At 37.8% G+C, this 18,907-nt stretch overlaps 1 protein-coding gene across 1 annotated transcript in view; it reads left to right on the forward strand.

Annotated features, from left to right (window-relative positions):
• Positions 1–3,134: 3,134 nt before the first annotated feature.
• The window catches only part of LOC120301495 (dendrocyte expressed seven transmembrane protein), a 32,906-nt gene continuing 17,133 nt past the window's right edge, over positions 3,135–18,907 (forward strand). The window contains exons 1-2 of the mRNA XM_039328878.1: positions 3,135–3,187; positions 8,244–8,299. Coding sequence (XP_039184812.1) covers positions 3,168–3,187; positions 8,244–8,299 — 76 coding nt within the window. The 5' untranslated portion in view covers positions 3,135–3,167. The remainder of the gene's footprint in view (positions 3,188–8,243; positions 8,300–18,907) is intronic.

Below are 18,907 nucleotides of genomic sequence, written 5' to 3' on the forward strand. Positions count from 1 at the left end.
GAGAATTCGTGGTTCTTTTTATCATGTATATGTATGTATACATGAATTTATAAAAATAAAAATTGACAACCAGCATGGTAGTATTTAATATGCTAGAGTAGGAACAGGGGGATCCAGATCCTAGCCATTACTTAGACAGCTAGGTAACTTTGACCCAAACGGTTTTTCTCCTAGTTTCAGACAAAAACCATCTGTCAAAACTGAAAAGCACCTACCAACCTGTCTGTAACTTCAATAAAGAGGCCTTCAACCTGCTGTTCGTTTGGGATGATGATGATTACTTGTGATCTTAGTGCCTGGATTATGAGTACTAGCAACACTAAAATGTTTTTAGTATACTTATATTGCTAACCTTGAAAAAAACCCATATAACCATCAAGAAGAAGGCCTAACCTCAACTTAAGACTCCTGAAAGCTAGCCTGATGTATTGAACTGTGTGCTACATGATTATTTGAGAATTAAGTAGAGATTGTTGCTCATCCTGGACCTTTTTGCTCTTGGAATAGCTTTGATTTGGTTAAATTATTAATCTAAGGATATTTTTAATTTTTTTTCTGCCAAACTCTTTTAAAGCATGTCTATAGAAATTCTCAGTCATCTAGTCATGATTGTTCCAAAGGTGCTTTTTCAAAAGGCACCTTTGAAAAACTTTTTTGTTTTTCCTTGAAGACATTTTGCCATCCAAGAAGCTTCTTCAGTTCTTTTAAAGTATTTTTTCAAGAAAACTTCCCCAAGATCATTTATATACACTTGATTTCAACATTCATGCTGATTTGAGGATTGTGGGGTTTTATTCAATACACCAGGAGGACATAATAGTCATAAATAGTTTCTCCACTTGACTTTTTTCCTGCAGTTTTCCTGTCATGGTTTATTTTACCTCTGTGATTACCATATTTTCTCAAGTCCCAGATATACAGTATGATCTAATGACTTATTGGTAGCTGCAATATTATCCCATACAATCTAAGACCAGAAAATACTTAAATAAGATTATGGAAAAAAACATATGTTCTGGTGAGACAATTGCTTATGTAAATCAATTTAATAGACTCACAAATTCTTGACATACCCTCATTTATTAAGAAAAAAATCTTTAGGTTTTAGTGATTCATCCTTTAATTCACTCTATATTGAGCAAAAATAGTTTCAAAGGATGAATCACTAAAAGCAAATTGTTTTTTATGACTAGGCTTAAGTTATCCTATTTCAGACATATGTGACGACCTAGCTTTCTGGAAAAGGCTCTAATGCTGGGAAAAATGGGAAAAAAGAAAAGGATACCCAGCCCAAAATGGGTGAACCCAGTCACAGTGGAGATAAATGTACAATTGAAACACTTGAAAGGCCAGGTTAGAATAGATCATTATGGAGAAAATCGATTTGGTTTGTAGTAAAAAAAACAACAACAATTGGGTGCAATTCAAGGTGTTGGTCATCACCTATAAAGCCCTACATGGCATTGGAGCAGGTTATCTACAGAACTGGCTTTGCCCCATCACTTGTTCAGGCAGGGAAGGAATGCTGCAGAACCCATCAGTCAAGGAGTTTCATTCGGCAGGGTCTAGAAGAAAGCCTTATCTGTCATATTATGGAACATCTTGTCCACAGAGGTGAGAAGGGACCCCACTCTCTTGGCCTTCTGCAAAAGGGTCAAAACCTGGCTCTGTGGCCTTGAGTGGACGGCACAGAGGACCATGCAACCGTGAGGCTGGCTAGCTCCATGAGAGCCTCCTGTAATAACCAACATTAAATGGCCATCTTGGGATTTTTACCCTTTTGCAGTTTATGAGATTATTCTATAGTTTTAAAGAATTTTTTAAAAATCCTCTTAATTTTAGTTTTTATATGTTGTTTTATTTATTATATATTATATTGTATAATAATATATTTATTATACAATATACAGTATATATATATTGTATTTATAATTTAAGTTATCCTACTTCAGGCACATTATGTGAAGAGCTAGCTCCCTGGAAAGGCTCAGAGCCTCTCTTCGAGGGAGATGGCAATTTAGAAATATAAAATACAAATAGATAATAAATAAAAAATAATAAATAGAATAAAATAATAAAATAAAACATAAAATAAAATATAAAATAAAACATAACATAAAATAAAACATAAAATAAAATAAAACCACATAACAAAACAATACAATAATAAAGTAAAATAATAAAATAAAAATAATAAAATATAAAATAAGCAAAAAAGCAAGCAATGTCACAGATTCTTTTATCTATATCCTTAGTCAGTTGGACCCCAAAACCTTAGAGTTCCATAACTCCAACATGCAAATAACTCTACCACAGTATCCACCACATCAGGCTGCTTTTCTGCTTTGCTGTTATAGCTGCTGATTGCTGGGCTGTCTAGCAAGAGGCCTTATATGGGCAGGGCATTGATGCTAACCAGTTTTCAGGCAGGCTGTCCTCTCATAAATAGCTTCCAGAAACATGATGTGACTTCTGGAGCACTTAAATAATTTAATTATACAAGGGGCTGCCAAAGTATGATTTTTCCTTATCCCCATTCTGAAATTCTGCTCATTCCCAATAGCCAAATCAGCTTTTATCTTGTGCCCATATTGTTTCTTAGCCAACTCTTTAACAATTGCAAAATGGACAAAATGGTGGAGTTCTGGACTGAATTTCAAATAGTGTCCCCCCACCCTTCCACTTGAATTAACATATTTTTTATATCACCATATTATTTGCAGGCCTGATATAAAGCTGAAGTATGTTTTCTGCCACAAAATGCTTGTCAACATTTGAATAAGTTGGTTCTTATCTCATTTACACTGGCACTGAAGTGCCATTGATTTGGTTTCCAAGAATCCTGCAATTCATGGCCTGCTTCTACAAGCTCCAGGTCATGGACTGCTTGCAAAAGGTCTGGTTTTCAAAATTGTTTTTTGAAGAACTGTATAATTATATTGGATTACTAGGAATATTATTAAAAGTCACTTGTCAGTTATAGTAAGTAATGGGTCAGGCTGTAGAAGCCTGACACCTCTCCAAAATCAGCCATTCCTAAATGTTATTAAGTAAAAGGAAGAAGGGTTAGATTAGGCAATTCCTGCTAATTTATCATGACACTCTAGGACACTTCTTTATTGCAAGTCTGCAGTGCTGCTTAAGACCAAAAGCTAATCAGAACAACCATGTTCTTTCTGGCTATTAGGTGAGTAGAAATGCCTCAGCTAATCAGTGCTCAGCTATATTCCAATAATAAAGTGACTCATCTTGCAGTTTCATGCCAAAAAACAAAAGCTCTTTCCCCACAGTAAAATACAGTAAACTGAAAGCATCTTGTCTGGCCAAAATGGCGGCCTGGCATTTCTATATTCTGGTTTCCTTTTTGTAGTAACTGAAAGAGAATGCCAAAGAATGGAAAGGACACAACAGTGGTGGTGACTGATCAGTGGGGGTCCCAGTTTTCTCCCTTAGGTGATTGGAATTACATATGTTGGTTCTCTAAAAACGTGTTATCAAGCCAGCGTACTTGTAGGTAAGTGAGTTCTAGTATTTTTTTCACTGGGTCTTATACTCATCCACTGCTTCCTGACAAATAAGGAAGCTAGTAACAAAGAGTATAGCCACTCCTCATTTAGTGATTACAGGTGATCCTTGACTTATGATCACAATTGGGACAGGAAATTCTGTTACAAAGCAAGGCAATTAAATGAGTCATCTTACAACCTTTTTTTTGCTGCAGTAGTTAAGGTTGTTAAATGAATCTGGTTTCCCCTATTGATTTTGCTTCTAGGAAGCTGGGTAGGAAAGTTTCAAATGGCAATAACTTCGGCCCCAGGACACTGCAACAATTATAAATAATGGCAGTTGCCAAGTGCCCAAATTTTGATCATGTGACTGTGGGTACACTGCAACTGTCATAAATGCAAAGACCAGTTGTAATTCCCTTTTTGCAGGGCAGTTTGTTAACTTTGAATGGTCACTAAACAAAAGGTTGTATATCAAGAGCTATCTATATCTCAGTGACCCTTTTGCAAATATGATGGTAATAAATAGTAAGTAAAAAAATCATTTTCCAACCAATGCACATGTTTATGACCAAAGTTTGTCCACCTGACAACAAGGCATGCTAGAGTAAGAGTATAGAATGGCATAGTTATATGAGAGAACTTTATCTGAATGAGGAATAACTAACACATTTTGCTTGCCAACCGGGTCATTGGAATAAAATTCAGTTGCAAGATGAGCAATGTGTATATTCCGCACTGGACAAAGAGTTACTGATAAGCTGGGGTAAACAGCACAAATATCACATCTGAAGACTGGTTGCCACTTGGCCACAAAAGTTGAGTAAAAAATTGATTTCACAGACACATCTATATGAAAGACGCCCTTGTGAATCTATTTCAGGCAAGGGCTTGTGTAATGCTTTACCAATCTCCTTATCTGGAAGGAAGTTCAGAAAAACATGGAACCAAATAATGCCAGACAATATAAAAACTCAAAAACAAAAAAAGAAAGAAAACAAAACAAAACAAAACCCAGCAATAAAACAAACCTGTATTATGAATCTTCCATGCTGGCAATAAGACACACTCCAGCTGTCAGAGGCTTTGCCTAGAAGTGTGCTAGTAATTTGGTGTAAAAATCATTATATCAATCTGATATACACATGTGTATGTATGTGCAGGAAAAAAACAATTATTGCTAGGTAGACTTTGCACATCCCAACAAAATCTGATTCATGGGCCAAATAGAAGGAAAAGCAATTAGGTATAGTGTGCAAAGGGGAGCTTTAATTTATTTTCTTATCTTCAGCAGCAAGATAAGGAGAAGAGAGGCCTGGCAAAGTGGGGCCTTACTGTTTCCTTATATCTACCTTCTTTTCCAAGGGGTTGGCATGTCAAGGTTGAATTGCTAAGATGCTTACTAACCTCTATTGCCACTCAACTTGCCATAGAAACAGGGGTGAGGGAGAGCCGGGTAAAGAAACAGGAGTTTCAAGAAGACGTCCATGGACCATGAGATTCAAGATTATCCAAAGCAGATGTCTGACAGAGAAGTGGACTATTCCCAAACAGAAAGAATGTGATTGGGAAATGTGAACACATGGTGGGTGGGAGTTATGAAAAGCTATTGTTAACTAACCAGATTTTCATTTGGGAAAACTAGAGTTGATTTTACTTCTTCAGTGCCAGGATGTGTATCCAATAAAGATTATCTCTTATGGCACCTCAAGGTCATAGAGTTTCTTCAATGTTGAATTTGCCAGCCGGATGGTTGACACAAATGGAAGGAAGGAAGGAAGGAAGGAAGGAAGGAAGGAAGGAAGGAAGGAAGGAAGGAAGGAAGGAAGGAAAAATCTCTCTGATAAACTGACAGACAAAAATGACAAGTACAAAAAATGGAAAGAGGGACACATAACTAAGGCAGAATACCAGCATATAGCCTGAATCTGCAAAGATGAAGTCAGGAAAGGTAAGGCACAGAATGAACAAAGACTGGCAACAAAAGTCAAAGATAAAAAAAAGGTTCTTTCAACATATAAATGACAAAAAAGAAAAGTCAAGAAAATGGTCTACTAAAGAGAGAAGATGGCAAGGAAGCAACAGGCAGTAGAGAGAAAGCAGAGCTGCTTAACTCATTCTTTGCATCAGTCTTCACGCAAAAAGAAACTATAGCCCAGCCTACCAAAAATCTAACTGTAAAAAACAGACTAGAAATAAACATTTTAAAAAGCAAGAAAATGGTTAGAGAACATCTGTCTGATCTTGATGAATGTAAATCACCGGGACCTGATGGTTTACATCCCACAGTTCTAAAGGAGCTGGCAGATGCTGTCTCAGAACCATTGTACCATATCCTTAAAAAATCCTGGAACCCCAGGGAATTACCTGAGATTGGAAAAGAGCTGATGTGGTTCCCATCTTTAAAAAAAAAATCAAGCCCAGAAACTACAGACCAATCAGCCTAACATCAATACCTGGGAAGATACTGGAAAAGATGATAAAAAAACAGATCTGTGAACATCTAGAAACAAATAAAGTTATAACAAAAAGCCAGCATGGGTTTGTTAAAAACAGATCACGCCAAACCAATCTTATTTCATTCTTTGACAAAGTGACTAAATTAGTACACCAGTGAAATGCTGTGGACATAGTATACTTAGACTTCAGCAAGGCATTTGACAAAGTAGACCACAACCTATTTCTTGGTAAACTAGAAAAATATGGGATAGACAGCATTACCACCACATGCATTTGTAACTGGCTGACAAACCGTACTCAACGAGTATTCCTTAATGGTACTACCTCTACATGAAGGGAAGTAAGCAGTGGGGTGCCACAGGTTCCATCTTAGGCCCAGTACTCTTCAATATTTTCATAAATGACTTAGATGAGAGAATAGAAGAAGAACTCATCAAGTTTGCAGATGACACTAAGCTGGCAGGAATAGCCAATATCCCAGAAGACAAGCTTAGGATCCAAAAAGATCTTGACAGACTTGAACAATGGGCCCTATCCAACAATATGAAATTTAATGTGGATAAAAGCAAGGTTTTACACTTAGGCAGGAAAAACCAAAGGTACAAGTACAGATTAGGCGAGACCTGGCTCAAAAACAGTGACTATAAGAGGGACCTAGTAGACAATCACTTAAATATGAGCCAGCAGCCAAAAAAGCTAATACAATTCTTGGTTGTATAAACAGAGGCATAGAATCAAAATCATGTGATGTATTAGTATCGCTTTATAAAGCCTTAGTAAGATCACACCTGGAATATTGCATCCAGTTTTGGTCACCACATTACAAAAAAGATGTAAAAAGACTTTGGAAAAAGTGCAAAGAAAAACAACTAAGATGATTGGAGACTAAAACATATGAAGAATGATTGCAGGAATTGGGTTTAGCTATCTAAAGAAGGCTAGGGGTGACATGATGGTAGTATTCCAGTATCTGAGACGTTGCCACAAAGAGGACGGGGTCAATTTATTTACCAAAGCACCTGTAGGCCGGAAAGAAACAATGGATGGAAACTAACCAAGGAGAGAAGCAACCTGAAACTAAGGAGAAACTTTCTAACGGTGAGGACAATTAACCAGTGAAACAGCTTGCCCTCAGATGTTGTAGGTGCTTCATCACTGGAGGTTTTTAAGAAGAGACTGAACAGTCACTTGTCTGAAATGGTATGGGGTCTCCTGCTTGAGCAGGTGGTTGGACCAGAAGAACTCCAAAGTCCCTTTCAGCTCATTTCTGATGACTATTACAAAAAGCACCTGATGAAATATGCTGGCTGTTATTTTTTCATTGCAGTGAGTGATATATTTCACTCGAAGATGCTACATCTTTGAAAATGCTAAGCTAAGTAACTCTGCCATCTGGAGGTTGACAGAAGGCCCGTGTCTTAATAAAACTTGGACTTTTTTTGTTGTTAGAGAGCATGAACTTTAGATTAATACAGATTTTTAAGAATGTACAGTATGAGAAGCATGAGGAGGATGTTTATTATGAATCACACGATGTGCCTATGTGAAGAATATCTTGATAAATTTAAATTGGATGATGTTCATAGAAGTTGCAAAAGTGAAATAGATCCATATCTCTAATAATTTTTCTCCTAGAACTAGCTTTATTGTACTGGAGATTGACAGAAACTTTGTGAAAAATAAACCCTTTCCAGAAATGAATTAATTTTTACTTTGTTTACACACCTAACACCTTATCTTTCTCAGTTTTTCTTATTAAAATCTATAAAATATCTCAACAGAGAAAGGGAGCAATAACATAGATAACTAGTTTCATAGAACAGAACAAAATGAAGTAAGAGACAATCTCCCGATATCTCCACTCTTGTTTAGTTTTTCTAGTGGTCCCAAGTTTCAAGACAAAATCTATCCCCAAAACAACAAACACTCAAAAAGCAAAGCTATTTTTCTCTTGATGAAAATCCTTTTTTTTAAAGGTCTGCTGTCTGATCTCTTTCTACAACAAATATATCTCTTGTGTTACAGTTAAACAAAAATAATTAGCTATTAGAGCTAATTGGACTCCTATTAACACAAGAGAATGGCCCTGATGGGTTTCTTCAGCCACATAAATATGCTTTAAAGGAAATATGTGCACAAATTAATTATTCTGAAATTCATATTGTTTTCACTTAGGTTCACTTAACATTTGAAGAGCTTAGCAGTCATCATTTCCTGGATTCAGTAGAGTCCAGTCTATATATGATGTTTCCATCTGTATATGATTTCTCTCCCTAGGTTTCTGGTTGGCTGTGGTGGAAAAGCATTGCTGGACCAGGAGGCCTTTAACAGAGGTAGCTCTTTTCCCTCTCTTGAATTCTAAGACCATGCAGCACAGTCCTGTGGGCTTAGGCCAGGGTTCCATAAAGTGGTCAATATCAGCCCCCCAAAATAGACGGGGTTGTTCAAGGTATTACAGGTATTTCTTGACTTACAACCTTTCATTTAGTTCTATTCAAAGTTACAATGGCACAGAAAAAAGTGACTTATGACTGTTTTTCATATTTACAATCATTACAGCATTTTCGTGGTCACATGATCAAAATTCAGACACTTGGATTTATGATGGTTGCCGTATCCCAAGGTCACGTGATCATCTTGTAAGATCTTCTAATAAGCAAAATCAATGGGGAAGCCAGATTCACTTAACAACCTTGTTACTAACTTAACAACTGCAGTGATTCACTTAATAATTGTGGCAAGCAAGGTCATAAAATGAGGCAAAACTCACTTAGAAATGAAAATTTTGGGCTCAGTTGTGATCGTAAGTTGAGGATTACCTGTGTTATTATTTTTACTATATGTACAACAATGTGAAAACACAGCTGCTAGTTCTTTATATGCAGCAAGTTCTTCCCATGGATTTAGGATGTCATAATACATCAGGGTAGTATATATCTGGATCCAACAGTGTGGCCTTTTGTAATTGACAGATGGAAATTTTGTCAATGTGCAGATTTTTTTTGTGCCATCCAAGATTTTTTGATATAGCATCCAGTGTGCTGCTAAACACTGTGACCACCAGAGCTAGTTTATTTTCATATAAAAATGTTTGTGGGTTAAGAAATAATCTGAAACTTCATGAAGGAATGGAAGAGTTGAAGAGATTGGGGTCATCTGACTTGGACATAAGACTTGGACATCAAACATTGTGGGTGCTTTATCACTGGTGGTTTTTAAGAAGTGGACAGTCACTTGTCTGAAATGGTACGGGGTCTCCTGCTTGAGCACGGGGTTGGACTAGAAGACCTCCAAGGTCCTTTCCAATTCTATTCTATTCTGATTCTGATTCTGACTTATTATGTTCCATAGGTCTCTTGGTAAATGTGTAGAAGATTAAGAGTGATCTTATTGGTGAGATGAGCAGCATATACATTTAATAAATAAAGAAATAAAAAATTGAAATCTTAGTCTTTGTTGCAGCTGGTCTGAGGACTCAAGAATTAGAACAAATGTTTAATACAAAAGTTACTGTTTTTTGAAAATAGCTGAAGGGAGATGCTCTCAACAATCCTTATGTATTTAGGTATGAATCTCCATTTATATCATTACAAGACTGTAGCTTAAGAAGCATGCTAGGTTGGTCATTTTACAGTTATTTGTTCTACTTGCTGACTTTATAGTTTTGTATGGAGCTGGAGGAATACCTCTGCAAAATAACCATGTACAGCAGGGAGTGAGAAAGATAAAATGTTAGGGGTGGATTTAAATGTCTTCTAGTACAACTAAAATCCATTAGGTAATGTGTGTTTGGGGGCAGGAGGCTGTCACACATCAATCAATAGCCAAGTGTTTGACACAATCTTCTACCAATCTAATTTATGGCTTGCTGTACAGATTTACAAGAACACATGGGGAGCACCTACATGCATTGTACATGGGCTTCCTGCCATTGGTTTAGCATAATAAATAAAAATTAGTTGCAACAATAATGATGCTAAGGATCACCTTGGCACGCAAAAATAAGGAAATGTATTATTAATCATTGATCCAAACTAACTGCCCTAAGTTAGCCCTAAGCTATTCAAAGTTGATAAATCTATCCATTTTCTATTAAAGCACAAAATTTTTTGATATTTATTTTATTTTATCTTACTTGAAGTAGTTCTTGTACAGCACTTGCAGGCAATGATTCCTAACTAGCACAGAGCTGTACTGTGTCAGTATTATTCTACATATTTATTTCTTGCGTTTATATTCCATCTTTTCATTAAGAGCTTTCTATAGCTTTACTCATAACAAACATAATGTAGATTAGCCTGAGTGAAGTTGACTCTCTCTCTCTCTCTCTCTCTCTCTCTCTCTCTCTCTCTCTCTGTGTGTGTGTGTGTGTGTGTGTGTGTGTGTGTGTGTGTGTGTATAAGAGAATAAAAGTATAGAGTACTGTGACAGTCATAATACAGTAATACAATACAACAATAGCTTCAAGCAGTTTAGCTGTGCTCATATGCTGGGTGAATAAAAATATTTTCAACATGCACCTAAATTATGTCAAAGTCAATGCCTGCTTTATTTCTTATTTAAGAGGGTCCCTGCTGTCCCTGTTTGGATAAAAAGGTTGAGTAGAAGAACTGGCTTAAACCTCTAACATCCCAAGGCTAATATGGTTGTTCTCAACTTACAACCAATCATTCAAAGTTGAAACAGATTCCCATCCTGAAAGCTAATGATAACCTGGTTTTAGGGTCACTACAGTGGGCCCATGGTCATTCACCCATTACAGCAGACCCCCCTCCCCATCTACTTTTTTTCACATATCACCCTACACCAGTGGTTCTCAACCTGTGGGTCGGGACCCCATTTGTGGTCGAACGACCATTTCACGGGGGTCGCCAAACAATGCAGTCCACCATTTTTTCCACCTTTTCCTTAGCTGTGCTACTCCTTTTTATTCTATTGGCTTTTGAAAGCCAATAGAATAGACTCTCTTGAATAGAGTCTAATTCTATTGCTTTCAAAAGCCAATAGGAATTGTCCAGGCTGTCTCTGCCCTGCTGAGCCCGCCAAAAGTCCCATTCTGCAAATGGTGCTGCACCAGTTGAGTAGTCCTCAACTTACGACCAGTTGAGTAGTCCTCGACTTACGACCGTTTGGGGGTCGCGGCATTAAAAAGGTTGAGAACCACTGCCCTACATCTTACCCTCATCCCTTACCTTACCCTCCCTAACTTTGATAAATCAACTACCATCCATTTATAACATGTTCTCTCTCCTTCTAGAACTGTGGCAAGAGTGTTCATAGCACGTGGTCAAAAAAGTAAATGCAGTGGCCATAGTGGTTTTGTCTGGTTTTTTTTTTTTAATGTGCTGAAGAAGGGCTCTTTCAATTGCATCAAGATTGTTCCATCTGTGGATGAGAATAATCATGGAGGAATCCTGGGTGCCTAAAGCAGGAACTGAAAACATCTTTGCATTATAGAAAATATTACAGAAAAAACATCAGAATCAGAGAATTCATGACAGCTGGAGCCAGTTTCTCATTTTGATCCTCTTTACAAAGACAGTTTATTAAAAAATGTAGCAGCATCTTCCTATCTGCTTGCAAAACAACTGCAAATGTTCTTATGGTATGATTCACCTTTCAGGACTGTGCTGAATAGCTACATGCTGTGTTCCATTTCTTTAACAGCTCCCTGATTTGGTCCTGAAAAAGGCTGTTGAGCACTGACTTTAGCACAAAATAATTACGTGACACAAATGTCTAGGTGGAATATCTGAATAGCAAAGACTTCTTAGATACATTCCAATGCCTGGGATCAATGAGATATATCTATGAGTGTGAAGGTTCTCTTCCCTCGAGACCAGGGATGTCCAATCTTGGTAACTTTAAGGCTTGTGATCTTCAACTCCTAGAATTCCCCAGCCAGCACGAGGAATGGCTCTTAGTTGCCAAGATCAGACACCTCTACTCTAGATTCTTCTGCTTAGAATACAGCTCTGTGGCAAAAATAGATACTGAAGTCCACAAAGCACTCTAGCCAGTAAATATAAACAAGATTGGATTAGCTCAGGTGTTGCCTACTTAATGGTTTTCAGATATGTTAGGCTACTGGCTTAAAAACAGTAACTGTGAGAGGAACCTTAAAATCCTAGTGGACGGTCACTTGATTATGAGCCAGTAATGTGCAGCAGCAGCCAAAAAAGCTAATACAATCCTGGGTTGTATAAACAGAGGCATAGAATCAAGATCACACAAAGTATTAGTACTGCTTTATAAAATCCTAGTAAGACCACACCTGGAATACTGCAGCCAATTTTGGTCACCATATCACAAAAAAGATGTTGAGACTGTTGGAAGATGTTGGAAAAAAAAATCAGAGCAGAGCAACTAAGATGATCAAAGGCCTGGAGACTAAAACATATGAAGAATGGCTGCACAACTTGGGTCTGGCTAGTCTGAAGAAAAGAAGAAATAGGGGAGACATGATAGCAGTATTCTAGTACTTGAGGCAAAATAGGGGTCACATTATTCACCAAAGCTCCAGAGAGCAGGACAAGAAACAATGGTTGGAAACTGAACAGAGAGAGAAGCAACCTGGAATTAAGGAGAAACTTCCTGACAGTGAGGACAATTAAGCAGTGGAACAACTTGCCTCCAGTGGAACATGGGCACTCCATCACTGGAGATTTTTAAGAAGAGGCTAGACAATCACTTGTCTGAGATGGTATAGGTTCTCCTACTTGAGCAGGGGGCTGGGCTAGACGACCTCCAAGGTCCCTTTCTATTCTGTTCTGTCTGTTCTAGAGCTCCCAGAATTCTCAGCCAGTAGATTATGCTAATAATGGGATTTCCACTGTAATATATTTGAAGGGTAATAAGTTGAGAAAGGCTACTTTAAGCTGTTCTGTTGGTAACGAATATGTTTGAAGGACACAAAGTAGTATACTAGACTACATGAACTAAGATAACCTTGGTCTGAACAACTATTCTGGATTTTGATTGGGACATGAACTGGTCCTCCCTCCCTCGCAATGCCTTTCCCTGATACCACTGTTGATGAGGTGCTGTACTCAGGAGTAAAACCTCATTGAAAAAAGGAATTACTCAGCATTCTAAGACTAAATACAGAAGCTTTGAAATTCTTCTTCTGAATATGTGCAGACAAGAAAATAAGTCACAGTCATTAGCCTTTCTCCTAACAAGGCCATGACTGGCTTATTTCTTGAGCAAAATGTTTTATTTAAAATTACTCAGGGCTACAATGGCATGACCTGACTGGCCAAAACAAGCTGATCATACTGCTGGTAGCAGAAGTGGCAGTTGTTGCCAGTCACAGAACAATGAACAGATGAGGAGAGGAGAGGAGAGGGGGGGGGGAGAGGAGAGGAGACAAAATGGGGACACAAGCAGAAAAGAGGACACACCAGAAAGCTTGCCAACCTGTGGAAGACCTGCTAAGAATTAGAAGGGGTGGTGCCAACATTAGATAAAGAGAATTATAAGCTACAAAAAGAATTATTTAAAGTCAGGGTCATTAATGAAACAACCATTGGACATAAAACAAAGACTTTTAATTTGCACATGCAAGTAAAAAAAGAAATTACTCATGTTTCTGTCAGAGAAAGTAGAACTGAACAAGTTGCCCTTGTAAGCATCTTCTCTCAAATGATCAAGAAGGTGGTAGTAAGAGTGATTTGGTCCTCAGATGACAGAGATCATATATGCTAATGAACTGAATGCAGAATGGGCTTTTTAATGGAGAAGGTGGCAATTGTATTTCAAAGAGTCCTAGTGGCATTCATGAGATGGGTCAAAAGAGATCAGAGTGACAAAAGCTGTCTTGTGACCCATGCCCATGTAATGTTGCTGTCAAGGTTGAATTGCTAAGATGCCTGCTAACTTCTATTGCTACTCAACTTGCCATAGAAAGAGGGAGGAGGGGGTAGAAAGCATCATGAGGAAACGGGAGTCTAAGAAGCTGTCCACAGACCGTGAGAGCCTACAAGAATGCCTAGGTCACTAATGCAAGTGTCTGATGGAGAAGTGGACCTTCTCATAATAAACCAAAGACATATGATTGGGCAACATGAACCCTCGGTGGGTGTTAAGGGTTAAGGGGAAGCTATTGTTAACTAGGCAGATTTTTGTGTGGGAAAATCAGAGCTGGTTTTACTTCTTCAGTTTTGAGATGTGTACTCAGTAAAGTTTTATCTTTTATGGCATTTCAAAGATTCCTTGATTTTGAGTTCACTAGTCAGACAATTGACAGTTGCAAGCTTACTCCAAGGCCAGGGAGTTTGTGGTACAATGCACAACACTGCATTTCTCATTTTGATAAAAATATTAAAATCCTAAGGTGCTGCCGAGGGGGCCTGTGGGTAGAGGCACTTAAACGACTTTGATTGAACCCCAAAAGTTCACTAGGGATGCACTTAGTGCAGGACATACTAGAAGAATACCAGAAATACCGGGATTTTTAGAGCTGTAGGCTAGCCTGGGAAGATCCGTCAAGAAGGCAATAGAAAATCATTTCCATGTCCTCACCAGGAAACTTGACATTATACAAAGAAAATTTTGATGTTAATGGGCACTATTTTGTTTCTTTTCAGAAATAAAAATAAAACTCAGAATATGTGAATGGCTATAGTGGCTGGCAAGCCAAATTAAACTGCAGACATCATCATTTACAAACCAGACCTCTAGCGGATATGCATTGGGCTAAAATATATAATAATCAGCTGGAGGCTAGCAGAATTGATGTACTTTGCTAACTGTGGACTCTTCACAGCAGGCCAGAAAAGACTTCATTGACATTGTAGCACAAATAATGGTAGCTGAGAATGTTAGATGTTCCAGACGGTGCTTTCTGGAAATAATATTTCAGGACAGTCAAGTAGCTGTATTAATGACAGGTAATGGAAGAGATCAGTTTCTCAGAGACACATTAGCTATGCATTTTATTACCAGCAACAGAAAGATCTATATATTTTTCCACATCATTCTGGCAATGTCTAAAAACTTAAGCTCGCTGTTGTTTTCTCTACTGTTTATATTTTGTTATTTGCCTAAGGGAGCTAAAACTTCAGTTCTTCTTTGCCTTAACCCCTATACTTTCAATCCTGTGGAATCAATTTTTCCCCAAGAACTTTGAGGTAGACAATCTAGATGCAGGTTCATTATGGTGGCTGAACAGATAGAACCACCTGTCTGCCGTGAGCCATAATCTGAGATGACATGTATGAGACAGGTATAGGTCTGCAATGGCCTAAATCAGGGGTGTCAAATTGCTGGCCCACGGGCCGGACTCGTCATGATGAAACCGCGCCCACCCCATCGTGACATCGCGAGTTTGATATGTCTGGCCTAAATAATCCCTAATTGGAGTTAGGTGACAAAGAAGAGTTTGTCAGTCACTTCCAAAACTGAGTCTGCCTCTGATGGCCTCTCATGAAAAATTGCAGTTCAGGCTTTTTGGGAGTTTCAGCCTAGCCAACTTCCCCATCCCACGCGAGAATCAAAATATCCTTACACTCTTCCATCATCTCGTCACAACCATAAAGACAAGGGACACATCCTTCTTTCTCTTTTACTGTTGGCACTTTTTGTAGCACTTGTTTATCAGCACTGAATGTGCGTTATTAAATTTAGATCCTGTTATATTCCTGTATTTCCAAGACCCTTCATAAATAAACTGGAGAATAATAAGAAAAATAATATATTAAGAATAAATAGTCAACATTTTTAAAATAAAATGAGCACCAAGGTAGTTAAAACTATAAAAGTTTAATTTAAAAACACCAAGCTTTTTAGTCAACATTTTACATTTCTATAGACCAAAGGGGGCAGGAGTCAGATGAAGAGGAATATCCGTCTATTCTTTAAAAACAAAGAACCAAAGCTTGGACTACATAGCTGACAACATATAACTATGGATTCCATTGGACTGAAGATCTCAAAGAATCAAAAAAAAAAAAAACACCATATATTGGGTCAAGCTGCTTAGTCACCATAGCTTTGGTCACCTTTTCTGTCCAGCCCTTCTCTTGAAGTAGGTTCAAGCAACAATTAGTTTTAACTGGCTTGTCTTTGACAAGAAATGGAGCCAAATGATTTGTTTTTCTGACATATGCCTTTATCCAGACTTATGAATTCTGGCCCAGACCAGCCACCTTGACTATGAAAGCATGACAGTTTCTGGTTGTTTAAATCTGTCAAAGTTTTATAATAGCTGTTATTATGAAAGATCATGGGTGATGTCGCAGTCCCTTAAGTGGGCTTCCTTTTATGATAGTTCCCTTAAAAAAGAAAAGAAAAGCAGAAGTCTTGGTATGATGGTTCAGAATCAGTCATTATCATCCCTTGGAAACAAAAAGTATTTTTAGCCTTTGCTGCTTAATTACTCACTTTGACATTTCCATTCATTGTCAGTAAATGCTTCATTTCTACAAAGTACCAAGCTTTGAATTATTCATGGAAACAGTTTATAACCAGGCACAGGATTAGTTCAGGCAAAAGGCAGATTTCTGTATTTGGGCTTGTGTAATAATAGAATTGGATCTCTCCTTCTCTGAAAGTCTGACCCGAAATTCCAATACTGTAGGAAACTAACCTGGTTATCTTTGCCTTCTGGTGAGACTTCTTTTCAAAAGGTTTTATAATGTTATGGAGCATTGAAGAAGATGTGTAACTTTCCCATGAAAAATGGCACTTGCTTATTGGAGAGCTATTGGGACAAATCAAATCAAATCAAATCAAGCTTTTATTATGGTCAATGACCAGCGTAAGTAGGGTGGGGTACAAGAAGCAAACAAACAAAAAAAACAACCAAAAACCATTAAATAAAATTATATACAAATCTCATAGATATAAAAACAAAAATCTAAAGCAAATAACAATGAATGAACATAAAAAATTGAATCTATGATAATATAAAACAGTTTATAATAATGTGGTATGTGCCCATTAAAACTGGATTGTGGCACAGGGCATTTTCCAAAGAGTTTTAAGTGCTACTACCTTAACCTGGCAATATTATATGCTGCAGCAGGGCTGGTACCTGAAAGCAGCAGGGAGGTGTAGAATTCACCTATGTACCCTGTATATTTATACAATAATAGTAAAATCAAGCTAACACTAATGTCTATAATATAGGCACTGGAAAAGTGCTTGTTCTGTTGTTTCTACACATCCAGAGTGACAGGGACTTTGTGTCTCTGAGTAGTTCTTCCTATATAGGATTTTAAGGACAGCTGAGTGATCAAAATGTTTTACACATTTTGAATGTCCTACTTATATTTGGGAATTTAATAAGGCAAGTTAGCTGCAAGATTCTTCCAGAATCCAAGACCATGCAGAAAAAAACCAGCTTCCCATATATTCAGCAACTGGATATCAAAAGTAACTATTTAGATCAGTGGTTCTCAACCTGTGGGTCGGGACCCCATTTGGGGTCGAACGACCATTTCACGGGGGTCGCCAAACAATGCAGTCTGCCATTTTCCCCCCCTTTTCCTTAGCTGTGCTACTCCCTTTTATTCTATTGGCTTTTGAAAGCCAATAGAATAGACTCTCTTGAATAGAGTCTAATTCTATTGGCTTTCAAAAGCCAATAGGAATTGTCCAGGCTGTCTCTGCCCTGCTGAGCCCGCCAAAAGTCCCATTCTGCAAACGGTGCTGCACCAGTTGAGTAGTCCTCGACTTACGACCAGTTGAGTAGTCCTCGACTTACGACCAGTTGGGGGGGTCGCGGCATTAAAAAGGTTGAGAACCACTGATTTAGATAGAATAGAATCATTTAAAGCTGCTGACTAGTAGAGAGATAAAAAAGATGTCACTTGATATCATAAAGAAGGACTGCTTGTTATTTGTGAAAGAGTAATCCTGTGCATATTTACCAGGAATTCACAATATTCAAAGGTGCTTCCTCCAGGGCAAGTGTACATTCAGTGCAAGTATAGTCTTGGGAATCAATGCCTCCCCCTTAAGCTAACCACCAATAGCTTCAGCATTGTAGGAAAATTTCCATTTTCCTGTTCCGCAAAATCACAGCTGGGATGCGCACCAACTTCCAGGCTCAATTACTATAAAGTTGATATAATGTATTGCAAACAGTGTAAAGTTTGAGGGGTTCTTGGTTTTCTCTGAGCTTGCTTGTTTTCTTGCAGACATTTCATTACCCAAACTAGGTACATCATCAATGCTAGTAAGGAGTGTTATAGCATTCCTTACTAGCACTGATGATGTTACCTAGTTTGGATAATGAAACGTCTACAAGAAAACAAGCAAGCTCAGAAAGCACCAAGGACCCCTCATGTTAACCCTGAGCTACAAATATTCTCCTTTATTAGTGTAAAGTTTGCAATTCTGACAATATGGAGTTCTAGACATTCAAATATATATATTGGTCCTTTAGGAATGCTCAGTTACTGTGACTGCATAAAATCACCCGCTAAGTAAGTGGCTTTGCTTATTTGCATCTACTTCCAAGTTTGCATCACTTAAAAATATTCTGGCCACATCCCAAATTAGTGTGCAGAAGGCAACAGCTTATTTTTCAGTCTGTCTTCTGTAATTTACAACTATTTTATTTATTCTCAGCATTAGATCAGGAAATAAAACTTGCCATCCAGCTTTAGTTTAGCAACTATTAGTGAAAGAAGTGCTACTATTCATCTAGAGACTGCAGTCAACCACTTTGTGGAGATTATATTTTTTAGGCTTTTGTATCCTCTGTATCCTCCAGGGACTGGAGTAATGGTCTACAAATGTTTTTGTCTCATAAGTTGATTTACTTATTGCAGGGAAGCCACCAATAGAAAATGTGGACAAGATTATGAATTCCTGACCATTAATGTATTTTACATTGATCCTGTTTCAAATAACATGATGGAAAGTTTTTTTTAATGCATCTTATGGTTCTAAAGAACTAATCGTTCATGCCCTGTGTGGAAAGGTGGCATTAT

The sequence above is a fragment of the Crotalus tigris genome, unplaced genomic scaffold, assembly GCF_016545835.1.
Source record: "Crotalus tigris isolate CLP2741 ecotype Arizona unplaced genomic scaffold, ASM1654583v1 scf7180000024384.25900115:4084858, whole genome shotgun sequence".
Lineage (NCBI taxonomy): Eukaryota > Metazoa > Chordata > Lepidosauria > Squamata > Viperidae > Crotalus > Crotalus tigris.